This window comes from Hemitrygon akajei, chromosome 7, assembly GCF_048418815.1.
Source record: "Hemitrygon akajei chromosome 7, sHemAka1.3, whole genome shotgun sequence".
Lineage (NCBI taxonomy): Eukaryota > Metazoa > Chordata > Chondrichthyes > Myliobatiformes > Dasyatidae > Hemitrygon > Hemitrygon akajei.
This window is the reverse complement of record NC_133130.1, coordinates 122,792,266-122,810,175: the sequence shown is the minus strand read 5'-3', so window position 1 is coordinate 122,810,175 and position 17,910 is coordinate 122,792,266. Positions and strand designations below refer to the sequence as shown.

The window sequence follows — 17,910 nt, the reverse complement described above, 5'->3', positions numbered from 1 at the left end:
CTCTTTTGGGTGAGACAAGTCTCCTCCCTGCCGCCCGAGCCATTGGAATATCCGGAAGGAAAGAATAAAATTGCTGAGTGACTCATGCCACAGTCACAATAGGAAGCTTATTGAGACAGTAAATGACTAATTTCCCATGAAGTACAAAACGTGTCATGTACAGCGAATGCATTCTGATCTGCCTGGCTCTGCAGCTTGCCAGTGCTGACCAAGTGGAATGGCTCTTGCATGATAAATGATGCATCTGCATCTAAAATGAGTGTTGATTCATAGCTGGGTGTTGTATTGCCAGTTTAACTGTCTGAGTATCATGAAACCTTTAGTAGATTTAGATATAATGAAAGAATTGAATAAAAAGTTATAAGTACAGATAAAATGTGCATAAATACATAAATACCAGCATAATATAAACAACATTATAAAAAGTGGTTGAAAGTGTATAATGAGCTGTACAGCTGTAGTTGACCCAGTCTGTCCCAGCCTTTCAGGTGGAATTCTGTGGCTGAGAATTATGGCAGAAGTTGATACTTTAGAAAGGAAGATTGAACAAGCTTGAGAAGATAGCTGAAAATTTCTTCTGGTGTCCATCGTTGGCATAACCTTGTGGAAAGGCATTGGATTCTTGAGTTGAGAATTTTCAGAACAGTCTCAGACCACTGCTTTGAGTTAGTGTATTCAAAGCTCATACTCTATACCCAAAGTTTTGGGGTAACAGGAGAAACGAGCAGGAAATAGATCAGAGACCAGGATCCAGATTACTACGATCCAGTAAAACAGATTAGCTTTATTTGTCTCATGAATACTGAACGGTGGGTGGTGGGGTGGAGATTCGTCTCTACCAAAGGAGGTGTGAGGCTCTCCTTCCCTCCGCTAGCCTACAGGTCACCATTGGACATGGTGTAGCACCTGGTTAGCACTCCCCAACCCATCCCCCGATCAGAGTCACCTGAAACCACGGGAGCAGGTGGTGCAGATCACAAGTCTTGGTTATGTGACCAGCCAGACAGTCTCTGAAGAGTATGGCTGCGGTCATCCATCTTGTAAAGACACTGCCCAGAAGAAAGCAATGGAATGGCAAGCCACTTCTGTAGAAAAATTTGTCAAGAACGTTCATGGTCATGGAAAGACCGTGGTTGCCCATGTCATGCAATACGGCAGAAAAACAAACAATATTGAAACACATAGTGAAATGCGTCCCATTTCTGTCAACAACCGATACCATCTGAGGATTGTGCTGGGGGAAGCCCACAAGTGTTACCATGATTCTGGCACCAGTATTGCAAACCCACAACATACGAACCCTAACTCATACATCTTTGGAATGTAGGAGGAAAGTGGAGCATCTGGAGGAAACCCACAGGGTCACGGCGTGGTCTGTCCTTCAGGCAATTCATTTATGATTTTCTCTGTGAATAAGCGCATTCAGCTTTTATTTTAATAAGCAGTTTCACATCTGTATTAGGTCACTTTATGTGCAGCCAGGTGGTGGTAAGTAGGAAGGCACATTGGCTTGCAGACGGCTAGAGGTTTATGTTGGGAGCGAAAGAAGTTTGTATCTAAAGCCATCCTGTTCTTTCCCCAGCAGAAGCATTGCTTTTCACTCCGTATTCGCTATGTCATGCCATTGAGCCTGCAATAAAACTAAGGAGCTAGGAGGCCATTTCATGTCATTTTTGAATGGAGTTTGGCTAGTTAAGTTGCAACACCTCAGAGAGGGCAGTACACAGGGAGAATGTACAAACTCCTTACCGGCATCGGAAGAAATTGAAATTGATCTTAGAGTTGGTACAGTAAAGTTTTGCACTACCACAATGCCATTGTGTATGGCTGAGCAAGCTCCTGGCACCGTGTGGCCCACTTTTCAATGTTCTTTGGCTGTTGGTCATGAAACGTTTCGCAACAGTTAACTGTTTCGTGTATGGGCATTGTGCTGTTTTATTGGATCTTTTGCAAAGTATCAGATTGGGTAGCTGGCAATATTTAAATTTTAACTGGGATTTTCTTAAGTTTGTTCCACTAATGAAGAGTGGGTTATGAGAACAGGACTCACATTTGTATCATTCTGATGCCTGACTATTTTGGAAGGCTGCTGGACAATACTTCCATTGATTGATGTGTATGTTTTCTAGGATCGGGGATACTTTGAAGAACTAATCGCCCTCTTGGAAGCAGCATTGGGCTTGGAACGAGCTCATATGGGGATGTTTACTGAGCTGGCAATCCTGTACTCCAAATTTAAGCCTCAAAAGATGCGAGAACATTTGGAACTCTTCTGGTCCAGAGTTAATATTCCAAAGGTATTTATACACTCGTACTGCTGCTCCATTCAGATGTGATGAGCTGTGTATTATAGGCCATTCAAGAATCAATTTGCAGAACATTTCATTTGTAGTATGTTTGTGTAACACTTACCCAAAAGGTTGGTATATGTCTAGGGGAAAAGGAGATCCAGCCACACACCAACCCATCTCCCGTACACGCAGGTGCTGTGAGAATCGAGTTTATGCCTCGCGCCGCCCACAGTATCAACTTCACACCAAATACCATTATGAAATACACTTTAAAGAGTTTACTAACATTAACTAAAGAAGTATTAGGCAATACTATATATATATATACAAGGAAAGTAAAAAACAAAAGGCGCCAACTTATCAAAGTTCAGTCAGTGTAGTGCACATCATAGGAGCTCAATCAACGTGTCCGTCCACCTTCCTCCCAACTCTCTTCACACTGCCAGCCCGCGCAACCCCTTCCCCCAAGTTCCCAGCCTCACAAAACACAATAACATTCCCCATTGATTAACAAATGAATACAATTACCATATCAGCCATTCTAAAGCGAAACAATGGCGAGAAAAACATTTATCAGACAAAGAAGCATTCCTACTCGTAACAAACCAAAGAAGCCATTTTGAGTAACATACACAGGACATTGTACATTCTCTCCCCACCAACAAATGTCATGCCCTCATGGCATTACTAGAGTTCCCCAAAGCTTCTTGCAACACACAAAACCCAACCCAGGTGCAGAAAGCAGTGACATAACTACCCAGAGCAGTAGAAATCACACTCTGTTCTCCTGGTACCACATATGTCAACCGCTCCAGGGGGGCGCCTAATCCTCTGAGATCTCCATACCCCTTCTGCCCCACTGGGCTCCCTCTTCACCTGCGAACCCATGGTCTCGGACACCCCAGGTCTACCTGACAGACCCTCACCCCCTTCCTCACGGGGGTCCTCCCTCACCTGAGATCTCTCCGGCTCACGCTCAGGCTCCACCCTCTCTCCCACCAATGTTGGCTGCCTCTCCATCTGACCCTTAAGACCTTCCCTCCTCTCACCCAATTCAGTATGGGAAGGGCTAGGAGCCTCCTCTCCTGGTACTGGAGCACCAGCGAATGGGAACAGGGGCCACTCATCTGAGTCGTCCTCTTCCGAATCGGTAGCCATTTCCGGGCGAGGGACCCGTCCCCGCTCTTCAGCAGCGGGCTCTTCCCTTTCTCCGCGCTCTCGCAGAGTCCTTGTACTAGGCGTAACCTCCCACTCTGGCTCCGTATCCACCTGCATCGCTTGACCCAGCGGCAGCAGGTGATTCCGATGGAGTACCTTGATAGGCCCTTGCCCATCCTCAGGTTTCACCCGGTAAACTGGCAGGTTCGGCATCTGGCTCTCTATTACATAGGGGCTGGCCGCCCATCGATCTGCCAACTTGTGCTTACCAGGGAGTCCCAAATTCCGTAAAAGGACCCGGTCGCCCGGCAATAATTGAACAAACTTCACCTTTCGATCATACTGCATCTTATTCCTCTGATTTTGTTTGGTAGCCGCCGCCTCGGCCAACTCGTACGCCCGCTGTAACTCCCTCTTCATGTCGGACACATACTTTAGATGGGACTTCCCGGGTAATTCACCCACTTCACCCCCAAAACACAAATGGGCAACCTCGCTTCCCGCCCGAACATCAGATAATAGGGCGAATATCCTGTAGCATCATTGCGAGTACAATTGTAACAGTAAACCAATTGTCCAATATGACGACTCCACCTGCTTTTCTGCCCAATCTCCAGCGTCCCAAGCATATCCAACAGGGTCCTGTTGAACCTCTCTGGCTGCGGATCTCCCTGTGGGTGATGAGGGGTAGTCCTGGATTTCTCAACCCCAAGCATAGTCAGTAATTCATGGATAAGGCGGCTCTCAAAGTCCCGCCCCTGATCGCTATGGATTCGCCTGGGAAGGCCGTAATGAACAAAATACTTCTCCCATAACACCTTCGCCACTGTCATCGCCTTCTGATCCTTAGTGGGAAATGCCTGAGCATAGCGAGTGTAATGATCGGTGATGACTAAGATATTCGCGGTGTTGCTGGTGTCAGGCTCAATCGACAGAAAATCCATACATACCAGGTCCAGAGGTCCCGCACTCTGCAAGTGCGACAGTGGAGCCGCCGACGCTGGCAGGGTCTTCCTCCGGATGCAACGACTGCATCCCCTACAGTATTCTTCGACTTCCCCCCTCATCCGGGGCCAGTAGAACCAGTCTTTGAGTAATCCATAGGTCTTTTCCACCCCCAAGTGTCCAGAATCATCATGTAGGGCCTGGAGTACAGCCTGCCGATACTCCTCCGGCAGGACCAGTTGCCAACAGTGGGGTTGGTCCGGAGGCGCCGTTACCTGGTACAAGATTTGGTTCTTTAACTTCAACCGAGACCACTCCTTCAACAACAGAGGCACGAATGGGTGTTTCGCCTTCTCAGCCAATGCCCCATCCCCCTTCTCGACCGCTCTTCACACTGTGCCGATGCCCGGGTCATTTTGCTGAGCAGCTGCCACTTCCCCCGGACTCAGTTCCGGCAACTGTTTAGTCCACAGTGCGGTCAGGTCACAGTAAGCTAGGGGTATGGCGTCGTCAAAACCCCCCAAATGGTCCACGGCTCGTTCCAGCCTCCCTCTTCCTCGGCCTTCACGGTGATAGCAAACTGACACATCGCCTTCACTCCAGGGGCAGGGACACTCTCCCACTCCTCGTCCCTCTCCTGTTCCCCCGGCTCCCGACGAGACAAAGCATCCGCATCGACATTCTTGCTTCCGGGGCGGTACCTCAGGCTAAAATCATATACCGACAAGGCCGCCAGCCAACGATGTCCTGTGGCATCCAGCTTCGCCAAAGTCAAAATATAAGTGAGAGGATTGTTATCCGTTCTCACCTCAAACTTGGCTCCGTACAGGTAATCGCCCAGCTTGTCCACCACCACCCACTTCAGCGCCAGGAACTCCAACTTGTGAGTGGGATAGTTTCTCTCTGATGGCGACAAGCTTCGGCTGACAAAGGCTACCGGCCTCAATGCTTTGCCATGCTCCTGGTACAGAACAGCCCCGAGACCCTCTCGACTGGCATCCGTGTGCAGCACATATGGCTTCTGGGGATCGGCAAAAGCCAACACCGGGGCCTGGGTCAGTGCCCTTTTCAAAGATCGGAACACCTCTTCACATTGATCATCCCGGACGAGCCCCCACAAATGTAACACTTACCCAAAAGGCTGGTATATGTCTAGGGGAAAAGGAGATCCAGCCACACACCAACCCACCTCCCGTACACGCAGGTGCTGTGAGAATCGAGTTTATGCCTCGCGCCGCCCACCGTATCAACTTCACACCAAGTACCATTATGAAATACACTTTATAGAGTTTACTAACATTAACTAAAGAAGTATTAGGCAATACAATATATATATACAAGGAAAGAAAAAACAAAAGGCGCCAACTTATCAAAGTTCAGTCAGTGTAGTGCACATCGTAGGAGCTCAATCAACAAATCATCCGACAGCCACGTCGTCGCACCTGGGACCACCCCGGTGGTCTTACGAGCAGTCCAGCGCACGTCCACCTTCCTCGTCCGTCTTCCTCCCGACTCTCTTCACACTCCCAGCCCGCGCAACCCCTCCCCCAAGTTCCCAGCCTCTCAAAACACAATAACATTCCCCATTGATTAACAAATGAATACAATTACCATATCAGCCATTCTAAAGCAAAACAACGGCGAGAGAAACATTTATCAGACAAAGAAGCATTCCTACTCGTAACAAACCCAAGAAGCCATTTTGAGTAACATACACAGGAGATTGTACATTTGCATAGCTCAGGGCCAGCTTATTCAGTCTTTAACTGTAATCATCCTTCTGGAATTGGCTTGATAACTTGGTTTCATCTTTCAGGGTTCAATCAGCTTACCTTGCAAGTTATACAGCCAAATGTGTGCTGACTAATTACATCAATCCTATTTTATTCATATTCCTGTCAAACACTTCCTTACCCTTCACCACCACAGATTTACCACTCACCTACACCCTAGAGCAGGGGTTCACAACCATTTTTATGCCATGGATCCCAACCATTAACCAAGGGGTCTGTGCACCCCAGGTTAGGAACCACTTGCCCTGCAGTCAATTTAAAATCAATATTAACCTATCACAGCTGTGGCTCCAAGTAACTGTTTGCATGCGACAGCAGCCCCACCCCAGTACACTGCTTCAACAGGTGGGCTAAACCAGGTGAGGGTAGCCAGCGGGCCTCATACCCCTATGAGATAGGGACATAGCTGTCCCAGCATGTGAAGCCAACAGCCAAGAAGGCAGTTCAATAATGGTGTGTGGAGAACGAAGGCATGACAAGCCATAGAGGTCTGGTCAATCACCGTACCAACCGCATTTGTGACTGTTGGTAGCAGCTGGATCAGTTTGTGGTTGGGGTGACTCAGGTCCCCAATGATCCTTTTTACGCACCTATCTTTGTAAATGTGCTGAATAGTGGGAACTTCATATCTACAGATGCACTGGGCACTGGGCTGTCTGCACCACTCTCTACAGAGTCCTGCGATTGGAGGAAGTACAGTTCCCATACCAGGCAGTGATGCAGCCAGTCAGGATGCTCTCAATGTGCTCCTGTAGAAAGTTCTTAGGATTTGGAGGCCGATACCAAACATTTTCACCACACAGCTGGTATGTACAGACCACGTGAGATCCTCGGTGATACTTACACCAAGGAATTTAAAGCTGTTCACCCTCTCAATCCCAGATCCATTGATGTCAATAGGGACTAGCCTGTTTCCATTCTTCCTGTAGACCACAGCCAGCTCTTTTGCATAAGTGCTGATGCTTTGTAATGGTTCAACTGAGCTAAAAATGTTTTGATGATGATTTTCTTTTGTACTCAGTATCTGAAGCTTCTCGCTTAAACTTCCAACACTGATGAAGCCAGCATTGATGGATTCCAGTTGCCCTAATACCATTTCTCCATGATCGCAATGTCCTGGTGAAACTTTCACCATGGCTGTCACTGACAGTGCCAAGATTTGCAGGGAAGAAGTCTAAATGGGAATGCAGAAAATGAATCTTTAGCAACATTTTACACTTCATGTTTTTGTATACTTGAAGCATGTTGTCAACCAGCTGCACATAGTTTGGTGCTCTGTAGTTGCCAAGAAAATTTTCAACCACATCCTTAAAAGCCTTCCATGTGATTTTTCTCTGTTCCTACTAGAAGTTCTTCCTATTTGATTTGTGGACCAACAAAAATGCCTTCTTGGCAAAAGTTATTCTGACTTGAATTATGAATTGATAACCAGTACAGGCAATTTAAAAACAACTTGTTTGTGATAGGGACATTTCATGGTGGTTTTCATGATCAGCAGCCCACAATCCATAAGGTGAACCCCAAAGTATTCAGGAAGCAAGTTCTTTGTTGTCCAGTGTTACTGGCCTTAATGGTTTTGGAAGCATTGATTTGCATCCCGTTCCATTAAGTGGTGAATTTATATTTAATTCCTAATTAATAATAGTTAATTAAGTTTGTTCCTAACGTGGTTTGATAATCAGTCAGGCTGAGCCCCTTCATTGGGATTCAGTGCCTTGATGAAAGGTCTTGGTCCGAAACAACAACTGTTTATTCCTTTCCACAGATGCTGGCTGACTTGCTGAGTTCCTCCAGCATTTTGTGTGTATTGCTCAAGATTTCTAGCATCACAGAATCTCTTGTGCAACACTGGCTTGACCTGTGATTCCACTCTTAACAGCAGCAGGATGATCAGCTGTTTTCAACCACTAGACTTGATGGCATTCATGATTGGACAACTAATGCTTGCCTATTTCCGTGAAAGAAGAATTGCCAAATGAGCCAGTACTCAAAAGGAAATACAGGTTTCCCCCCCAGTCCAAAGGTAGAGCGTTCCTATGAAACTGTTTATAATCCGAAATGTCGTAAAGTGAAGAAACAATTACCATTAATTTATAGGGGGAAATCTTTTGAACATTCCCAGACCCCAAAAAATAACCTACCAAATCAAAGCAAATAACACACAAAACCTAAAATAACACTAACATATAGTATAAAAGCAGGAATAATATAATAAATGTACACCCTATATTAAGTAGAAATATTGTAGGTACTGTGTAGTTTCACTTATCCTCGGGAAAGCAGCGAACCAAAATCGATTTGGAGGAAAAAAATCGGCACGTACACACATACGTACGCACATACACGCATGCACAAACAACTGCCCGCACAAGGCTTCACAATCATTGTAGTCTTTCTCGAGGTAAACATACGTATAAAACTGGCGTTTTTTATGGTTAGTGAAAACGGGTACTAATGCAAGTCTTTTCTAACAGCGAGTTGTCGTAAATCGAACGTTTGAAAAGCGGGGGCCACCTGTACTTACGATCTGGTATGCAGTAGTTTCCCCAAAAATGTTTGGGAATATTAGCATTTTGAGGAATTGGATGAGTATTAAAAATAGATTCATGGGGCTGTCCAGGAAGAGGTGAGCCACCAACAGACAGGGTGCTGTGACTGCATTTTGTGCTCATACTATGACATCCTTTATACAGCACTAGTGGGGTTTTAAAAAGTGAAGGCCACCTCTTGAACTGCGCACAGCTTTCATTTTCCTTAGTGTTTTTTCGTCTGCTGCTCTGTCTCCATGGGTAGCAGGGTGGAGAGATGTGTGTCTACCTAAAGAACCATGAAGTGCTCCTTCCCTCCATTAGTCTGCAGGTCACCTTTGGGCAACGTGTAGCACCTGCTCAGCCCCCCCACCTGATCGGGGTCGAGTGAAATCATAGGAGCAGGTGGTACATATTACAAATCCTGGTTATGTGACTACTGACGACAGGTAGTAAATCACTTAAGGGTATTAATAATGGCTGGGGTCACCCATCTTGTGAAGACATTGCCCAGAAGGCAATGGCAAACCACTTCTTTTGAAAGGTTTGTCGAAAACAGTTGTGGTCATGGAAAGATCATGATCGTCCACATCATACATGATGGTGATGATTTGTCTCCAGCAGCCTCTCTCCTTATAGCACTTTCCCATGCACATTTTTCAGCCCTTCCTTTCCAACCGGCCAGCAATCCAACTCATCCTTCCAGTGAAAAAGTGATTCAGCTGCACTGCCATTCTGTATTGGAGAAATTGGGTGACTCTTTGCAGGGCTTCCTGGTGCTTGTCTTTCACTCTGATTTGTCCATGCCAATTGCAATGTTACAGCACCTTGAAGCTTTGCAGACCCTCAAGTTATCTTTTTTATCTGCATCAGAACTTGCTGGTTTTGTGTTTTAGCTCCATTAGTGTGGCTTCAATTTCCCACAGTTCTACTTTTCAGTTTTAATCCTTAGTCATGTTCTCTCATTAACCTATCAGTCAGAATCAGTTTTAATATTGGCATATGTCATGGAGTTTGTTAACTTTATGGTAGCAGTACAATGCAATACAAGATGATGGGTAAAAAAGAATTACTTTGTGTGTGTGTGTATACACACACACGCAGCACACTTAGAGCAAAATAAAATAAATTTTTAAAAAGTGAGGTAGTGTTCATGGGTTCAATGCCCATTCAGGAATCTGATGGCAGAGGGGGAAAAGCTGTTGCTGAATTGTTCAGTGTGTGCCTTTGGCTTCTGTACCTCCTTCCCAACTGAGGCAATGAAGGGGATCCTTAACGATGGGCACCACCTTTTTGAGGCACTGCTCCTTGTAGATGTCCTGGATACCACAGAGGCTAGTGCCCGTGAAGGAGCTGACTAATTTTACAACTCTCTGCAGCTTACTTTGATCCTGTGTAGTAGCCACCCCCCAACCCCCAAAACCAGATGGTGATGCAGCCAGTTAGAATGCTGTCCATAGTACATCTGTAAAAACTTATCCCTGACCTCACACTTTGTTCTCTCAGTCCTTCCACCAATTCCCTGCAGCTTAAAACTGTTCCCATTCCCAATTCTAACAAAGGTTTTTTGACTTGACATGTTAATTTCTTTCCACAGCTGTTGTAACCCAAGGATTTTTTTCTAGTTTGAAGAACATTTATAGATGGCCGTAACTTGCTACCTCAATAACACGGCCAGTATAATCGAAGACCCCACACACCCTAGACTTTCTCTCATCTCCTTGTCCCATTAAACAGAAGATGCAAAAGCCTGCAAGTACATTGCACCTGGCTTACTGACAGGATCTATCCTACTGTTTTCAGGCTATAGAATTGACCTGGTATGGTAAGATGGACTCGTGACCTCAATCTACTTTGCCGTGGCCTTGCTCCTTTATTTATTGAGATACAGCTTGGACTAGGTTCTTCTAGCCCTTCGAGCTGCATTACCCAGCAACCCTAATCACGGGACCCAGCAACTGGTACGCTCTTGGATTGTGGGGGGAAATCAGAGCACCCAGAGGAAACCCACAAGATCATGGGGAAAATGTACAAACTCCTTACAGACAACAGTGGGAATTGACCCAGGTCACCGTTGCTAACCACTCCACAATCTGTACTTCCTCTATAACACTTTATTCTACTTTCTGGTATTATTTTCACATGTGCTATCTCAGTGCACTGATGTGATGAGATTTTCTGTGTGGGTGGCACAGAATAAGGATGTTAATGTATTTCAGCACATGTACAACAGTAATCCAATTTGTATCTAGAACCAAGCAGTTTATTTGGAATCTTTTTGAGGTGGAGTGGTTCCTTTTACACTGTGCTTGGTTCTGCCTGTTTTCCAGGTTCTGCGAGCTGCTGAGCAGGCACACCTGTGGGCTGAGCTGGTCTTCCTGTATGATAAATACGAAGAGTATGACAATGCTGTCATCACCATGATGAATCACCCCACCGATGCCTGGAAGGAAGGACAGTACAAAGATATTATAGCAAAGGTATTTCCTAATCTTGTTTGCTTTTGAGTACTTCATCAGTCAGGGTTGACCATGAATGTTACATCCTATCTGTCTAGATTGGCAAGCCTTGACAGTACAAGATGCTCCCCATGTAGCAAGCTCCCTCCCTCACCACGCATCTGATGAACCCAAAGGAATACCGCTAACTGATATCGGCAGCATTGCAGATGTTGCCAGTCAGCCTTGAACTCAACGTAGGACTGCATTAAGGACTCCAGCTCAGGATTTTTCCCTCTGGTTTTACTCACAAGGCAGCAGAGGTTTGAGATCAGAGTGTCTCTTCTCCTAAATGAGCTGCCAACCACAGCTGACACCCCATATGCCCAAAGCAACTGGTTTTAAGGAGCCAGTAACCTGCCTTTGCCCCTTCTCCTGCCAGTAGAAATGGTTCAGCTGAACTTAGTAGTTAAGCCGCACATGAAGGCAGGAAGCTGGACTTGGTTGTCAGAGACTGTTTGAGGCGCGCACCATTGGCAGCATTTAATAGGAAGTGGGAGCTTGTCCCCATTACCATCTCCAGCTACAACAACCTTAAGGAACCAATCTTGTTGGTAATGCTGTACAAAGAGGCATGGATCGATTGTACAGTCAGGGATTTCTCCCAGGATAGAAGTGGCTAATACAAGGGGGCATAATTTGAAGGTGACTGGCGCAATAGGGGATATCAGAGAGTATGGTGGTACATGGAACACCCAGCCAGGGATAGTGTAAGAGGGAAGAGTCAGATTGATCTTAGAGTAGATTAAAAACTCAGTGCAATATCGTAGGCAAAGTGCCTATTGTGAAATGTTACAAAGCTAATGGCACGTTGGCCATAAATCAAAATATTGTGTACAGGAGGTGGGATGTTATGTTGAAGTTGTATAAGACATTGGTGAGGCCTAATTTGGAGTATTGTGTGCAGTTTTGGTCACCTACCCACAGGAAAGATGTAAACCAGGTGAAAGATTGCAGAGAAAATTCACAAGAAAGTAGCTGGGTCTGGAGGACTTGAGTTAAGAAGAGAAAGATTGAATAGGTTAGGATTGTATTATTTAGAACGTAGAAGATTAAGATGAAATTTGATAGCAGTATACAAAATTATAAGGGATGTAGATAGGGTAAATGCTAGCGGACTTTTTTCACAGGTTGGATGGGACTACAACTAGAGGTCATGGGTTACGGGTGAAAGGTGAAATGTTTAAGGGGAGCGTGAGGGGAAACTTCTTCACTCAGAAGGTGGTGAGAATGTGGAATGAACTGCCAGCGCAAATGGTGCATGAGTTTGACTTCAACACTTAAAAGAAGTTTGGATAGGTACGTGGATAGTAGGGCTATGACTGAGAGTAGACTGTTTAAATGGGTTGGCACAGATTAGATGGGATGAAGGGCCTTTTTCTGTGTTGTACTTCTCTATGACTCTTCTGTCCTATTATGCTACCTGTCTATTTTGATGACTTGGCAGCTACTACATTTAATTTCCAGTCCTCTATGATGTATCAGAACCTCTCCTAAGAATGCTGTTACGATATAATTCTCAATGCGAGATATGTTTCCTTTTTAACCTTGTGATCACTTGAATTATTCCCTCAGGTTGCCAATGTGGAATTGTATTACAAGGCCTTGCAGTTCTATTTGGACTTCAAACCACTATTAATCAACGATCTCCTGATGGTATTGTCACCACGCTTGGACCATACCAGGGCAGTCACCTTTTTCAGCAAGGTGAGCCACTACTTCCACTGATGCATGTATGAAAATAATTTGGTAAGTTCTGTACGGGCTGGAACTTGGCATCGGGACCAGACCCAGAGCATATTGCTGTAGCAGGGCCCAGTTCCTAGTGCAGGGGATGAGCCAGCATTGGACAATGTAAACACCCAGGCCAGGTGGACTGAAAAGGGAAATGGTCAGCACTGGAGGCAAGGGTGGGGCCGGTTTACTCCCTCTCAGCACTGAAGCTGCTCCAAGGCTTCATGTCTGCGAGCTTCATGCTGATATGCCTTACTGTAATGATCTGACACTGATCATTCTGAATGCTGTTGTTTCTTATTATTGTATGCAGGATTTGTGTTTTTGTTTCTCTCTGTGCATTGGGAGTGTATTGATCTCTTTTTTTAAAATTGGGTTCTTTCGGGTCTCTTGTTTTGTGGCAGTCGAATTTCAAGGTTGCATAATTTATACATACTTTGATCATAAATGTACTTTGAACTTTGAAAACATTTCTAATGGTACGGGACTGAGTGCATTCTGTCTGATTACAGATGGGCCAGTTGCCACTGATTAAGCCATACCTGCGATCAGTTCAGAATCACAATAATAAGTCAGTGAATGAAGCTCTGAATACCCTGCTTACCGAAGAGGAGGATTACCAGGTATGTGGCAATGCTGTCCTGTTGTTAAGCTTTCAAGGAATATGTAATGCAAACTATTGCTCATTGTGATTCATTACTCCATGACCATATCCATCCTCTCTCTAGATGTAACAGTTCACTTCAGCCTGTCCCTGCAATTAGCAATGCTTCTCCTAATGGATTTATTAGGGGCTTGTTTATGTTTACTGATCTTGCCTGCACCACCCTACACCCCTGCACACTTCCCCACCAATCTGCACTAATTTGAGTCACTCTTCAAGCTTCTGCTCTAGAAAAGATCACCAGTCTGTTCTGACCTGTCAGTCAATGGCTGCTTCTTGGGCTAAGATGAGGCCACCCTCAAGTTGGAGGAGCAACACCCTGTATTCTGTCTGGGCAGCCTCAAAGCTGATGGCATGAATATTGATTTCCAGTTTTAAAAATAAGTTCTCTCCCCCTCCCCCCACACTTCTATTCCCCATTCTGTCCTCTTACCTCTTCCAATCTGCCTATCACCTCACCCTTCTCATTCTCCTATGGTCCTCTCTCCTGTCAGATTCCTTCCTCTCTAGCCCTTTAACTTTCCCACCCACTTGGCTTCACCTATCACCTTCCAGCTAGCTTCCTTCCCCTCCACTCACCTTTTTATTCTGGCAGGTTTCCTCTTCGTTTCCAGTCCTGTAGAAGGGTCTCAGTCCGATATGTCGACTGTCTATTAATTTCCATAGATGCTGCCTGACCTGTTGAGTTCCTCCAGCATTTTGTGTGTTGCTCTTGACTCAATTTAGCAATGCATGTTCCCAATTACAAATTTATTTCATTACTTAAAATTATAATTTACCAGCTGTCATGTGGGATTTCAACTGTGTGTTGCTTTGGGTTTCCAACATCTGTAAAATCTCTTCTGTTTATGCCAGCCTGTTCAATCCCTGTTCTGGTAAATCACACATCTTTTACTCCGCTTCTGTTTACTGCAAAGACACCAGTCCTGAAACTGCAATCTAACTCTCAATTCTGGTTGAATTCCCTACTAAAATAAGAGCATTCCTGGCTTAGCTGGTTATAATCAGTGTCTCATCTGGCATCAGAATAGTGGCAAGAGTTTACAACCTTGGGTCAAGGTTGTACTATGTTATGTACTGCATAACTGATTGGTAAAATCTCTTGGAAGGATGTTTAACTCTACGGATAAAAAAAATGTTCTTCACCTTTAGCCATCAATGGTCCATTTATTTACATGACCTAAAGTTTGTGCAGAGGAGCTTTATCTCATTGGAAGTGACATTCCTGCTGGGCCTGCTAAGGTTTTGAGGCATTGGTTAGACTGCACAGAGCATTCTGAGTAGATTAGGTCCCTTATCTAAGGAAGTGGGTGGCTGGGTGGAGATACTTGCTTCTTCCTGTGCAGTCTGATCCATGTTCTACCCTCCATGAGTGTGGACTCACTTTATAATCCAGCTACTTCTGTCCTGGGGTGTGGTTGGAGATATATCTCTACCAAAGGAGGTGTAAGGCGCTCTTTCCCTCCACTAGCCAACAATGACGTACAGGTCATCGTTGGGCAAGGTGTAGCATCTGCTTAGCCGCTCTGATCATGGTCATGTGAAGTCATGGGAGCAGGTGGTGGATGGTCATATGAGCAGCTGGTGCATATCACAATTGCTGGTTATGTGACCAGTGATCCCAGGCAGACAATCTATGAAGAGTATTGATAATGGCTGGGGTCACCCGTCTTGAAAAGACACTGCCCAGAAGAAGCTAATGGCAAACCACTTCTGTAGAAAAATTTGCCAAGAGTAATCTTGTCATGGAAAGACCACGATCGCTCACGTCATACAACATGGCACACAGCGAGCAAGTGATATCTAAGAAAGTATGTGCTGGTGTTGGAGAGGATCCGGTGGGGGGGTTGGGGGGCTGTCACAAGAATGATCCCTGGAATGAGAAGGTTAACGAATGAGGAGCGTTTGACAGCTCTGGACCTGTACTCGTCAGAAGAATCGGAGGGCATCCAATATAGAAAGGCCCAGATAGACTGGATGTTGGGGGGATATTTCTGATAGTCGGGGGAGTATAGAACCAGAAGGCACAGCTTCATATGGATGTAACATAAATGTAAGGAAGGACAAGTCAATGATTGGGTACAAATGCATACAGAGCAAAGAATTAAATTGTACCACAGAGGCAAAATTCAAAAGGGCAAAGAATATAGGACTGAAGGTGCTGTATTCAAATGCGTGTAGCATTTGGAATAAGGTGGACAAACTCATGGCGCAATTGGAGAATGGTCTGTATGATATTTGGACATCACTGAGTCATGGCTGAAAGAAAGCCATAGTCAGTAGCTTAACATCAAAGGCTATACTTTGTATCAAAAGGACAGGCAGGAAGGCATAGGTAGTGGTGTGGCTCTGTTCGTAAGAGATTGAATTACATCTTTAGAAAGAGGTGACATAGGGTCAGAGAATGTTGAATCTTTGTGGGTGGATTTAAGAAAAGCAAGGGTAAAATACCATTATGGTAATTGTATATAGGCCTCCAAATAGTAGCCAAGACATGGGGTTAAGTTTGCAAAGGGAGCTGGAAAAGGCATGTAACAAGGATAATGGCACAATTGTAATGGGGGACTTCAATATGTAAGGGGATTAAGAAAATAAAGTTGGTGTTGGATCGCAAGAAAGGGAATTTGTTGAATTCCTACGAGATGGCTTTTTAAAGCACCTTATGCTTGAGCCTACTCAGAGAAGGGCTATCTTAGATTGGGTGTTGTGTAATAACCCAGATCATATTAGGGAGATTAAGGTAAAAGAACCCTTAGGAGGCAGTGATAATATGATAAATTCATACTGCAATTTGAGATGGAGAAGCATAATTCGCATGTATCAGTATCGCAGTGGAATAAAGGGAATTACAGAGGCATGAGAGAGGAGCTTGCACAGGTGGATTGGAGGAGGATACTGGTGAGGGTGACGGCAGAGCAGAGATGGCTGAAGTTTCTGGAAATAGTTCATGTGGTGCAGGATATATATGTCCCACAGAGCAAGAAGTTCTCAAATGGCAGGGAAAGTTAAGGAATGCATAAAAGCCAAGGAAAGGATATATAAGGTAGCAAAGGTGAGTGAGAAGTTGAATGATTGGGAAGTTTTTAAAATCCAACAAAAGGCAACTAAAAAAGCTGTAAGAGGGGAAAATATGAACTACGAGGGCAAACTAGCCAATAATATAGAGCAGGATACCAAACGCTTTTCAGTTATATGAAGAATAACGGGGGGGGGGGGGTGTTAGAGTCAATACTAGACCACTGGAAAATGATACTGGTGAGCTAGTAATGGCGGACAAAGAAATGGCAGATAAACTGAATGAGTACTCTGCATCTGTCTTCACAGTGGAAGACACTAGTAGTGTGCCAGAGGTTCTTGAGTGTCATTGCTATTACAAAGGAAAAAGTGCTAGGCAAGCTCAAAGGTCTTAAGGTGGACAAGTCACCTGGACCAGAGGACTACATCCCAGAGTCCTGAGAGAGGTTGCTGAAGAGATAATGGATGCATTGGTCATGACCCTTCAAGAATCACTTGAGTCTGGCAAGGTTTCCGGAGGACTAGAAGATTGCAAATGTCACTCCACTTTTTAAGAGGGGAAGAAGACAAAAGTAAGCAAATTATAGGCCAGTTAGCCTAATGTCAGTGGTTGGGAAAGTGTTGGAGTCTATAATTAAGGATGAGGTTTCAAGACACTTGGAGACTAATGATAAAATATGTCAAAGTCAGTATGGCTTCTATAAAGGGAAATCTTGCCTGACAAATCTGTTCTTTGAGGAAGTAACAAGCAGTGTGGAGAAAGGGGAAGCAGTGGATGTCATTTACTTGGATTTTCAGAAGGTGTTTGATAAGGTGCCACATGTGAGGCTGCTTAACAAGATAAAATCCTATGGCGTTACAGGAAAGATACTGGCATGGATAGCAGGAATAGCTGACAGACAGAAGGCAGTGGGAATAAAGAGGGCCTTTACTGGTTGGCTGCAGAGACTAGTGGTGTTCCTCGGTCTGTATTGGGACCACTACTTTTCACATTGTTTGTCAATGATTTAGATAATGGAATTGATGGCTTTGTGACAAAGTTTGCAGATGATACAAAGATAGGTGGAGGGATAGGTGTGCTGAGGAAGCAATGTGATTGAAGCAGGACTTAGACAAATTGGAAGAATGGGCAAAAAAGTAGCAGATGGAATACAGTGTTGGGAAATGTATGATAATGCATTTTGGTAAAAGGAACAATAGTGCAGACTATTATCTAAATGGGGAGAAGGTTCAAACATCAGAGGTGCAGAGGGACTTAGGAGTCCTCGTGCAAGACTCCCTGAA

The 17,910-nt window shown here is 44.8% G+C and overlaps 1 protein-coding gene across 3 annotated transcripts in view; it reads left to right on the top strand.

The window, feature by feature from the left end:
• The window catches only part of cltcl1 (clathrin, heavy chain-like 1), a 146,149-nt gene that overhangs the window by 116,909 nt on the left and 11,330 nt on the right, over positions 1 to 17,910 (top strand). For all 3 annotated transcript variants that reach the window (XR_012099692.1, XM_073051872.1, XM_073051871.1), the window contains exons 25-28: positions 2,130 to 2,297; positions 11,046 to 11,195; positions 12,789 to 12,920; positions 13,460 to 13,570. Coding sequence is in view for 2 of the 3 variants with exons in the window: in XM_073051872.1 (XP_072907973.1) it covers positions 2,130 to 2,297; positions 11,046 to 11,195; positions 12,789 to 12,920; positions 13,460 to 13,570 (561 nt within the window). In the remaining variant the exon portion in view is untranslated. The remainder of the gene's footprint in view (positions 1 to 2,129; positions 2,298 to 11,045; positions 11,196 to 12,788; positions 12,921 to 13,459; positions 13,571 to 17,910) is intronic.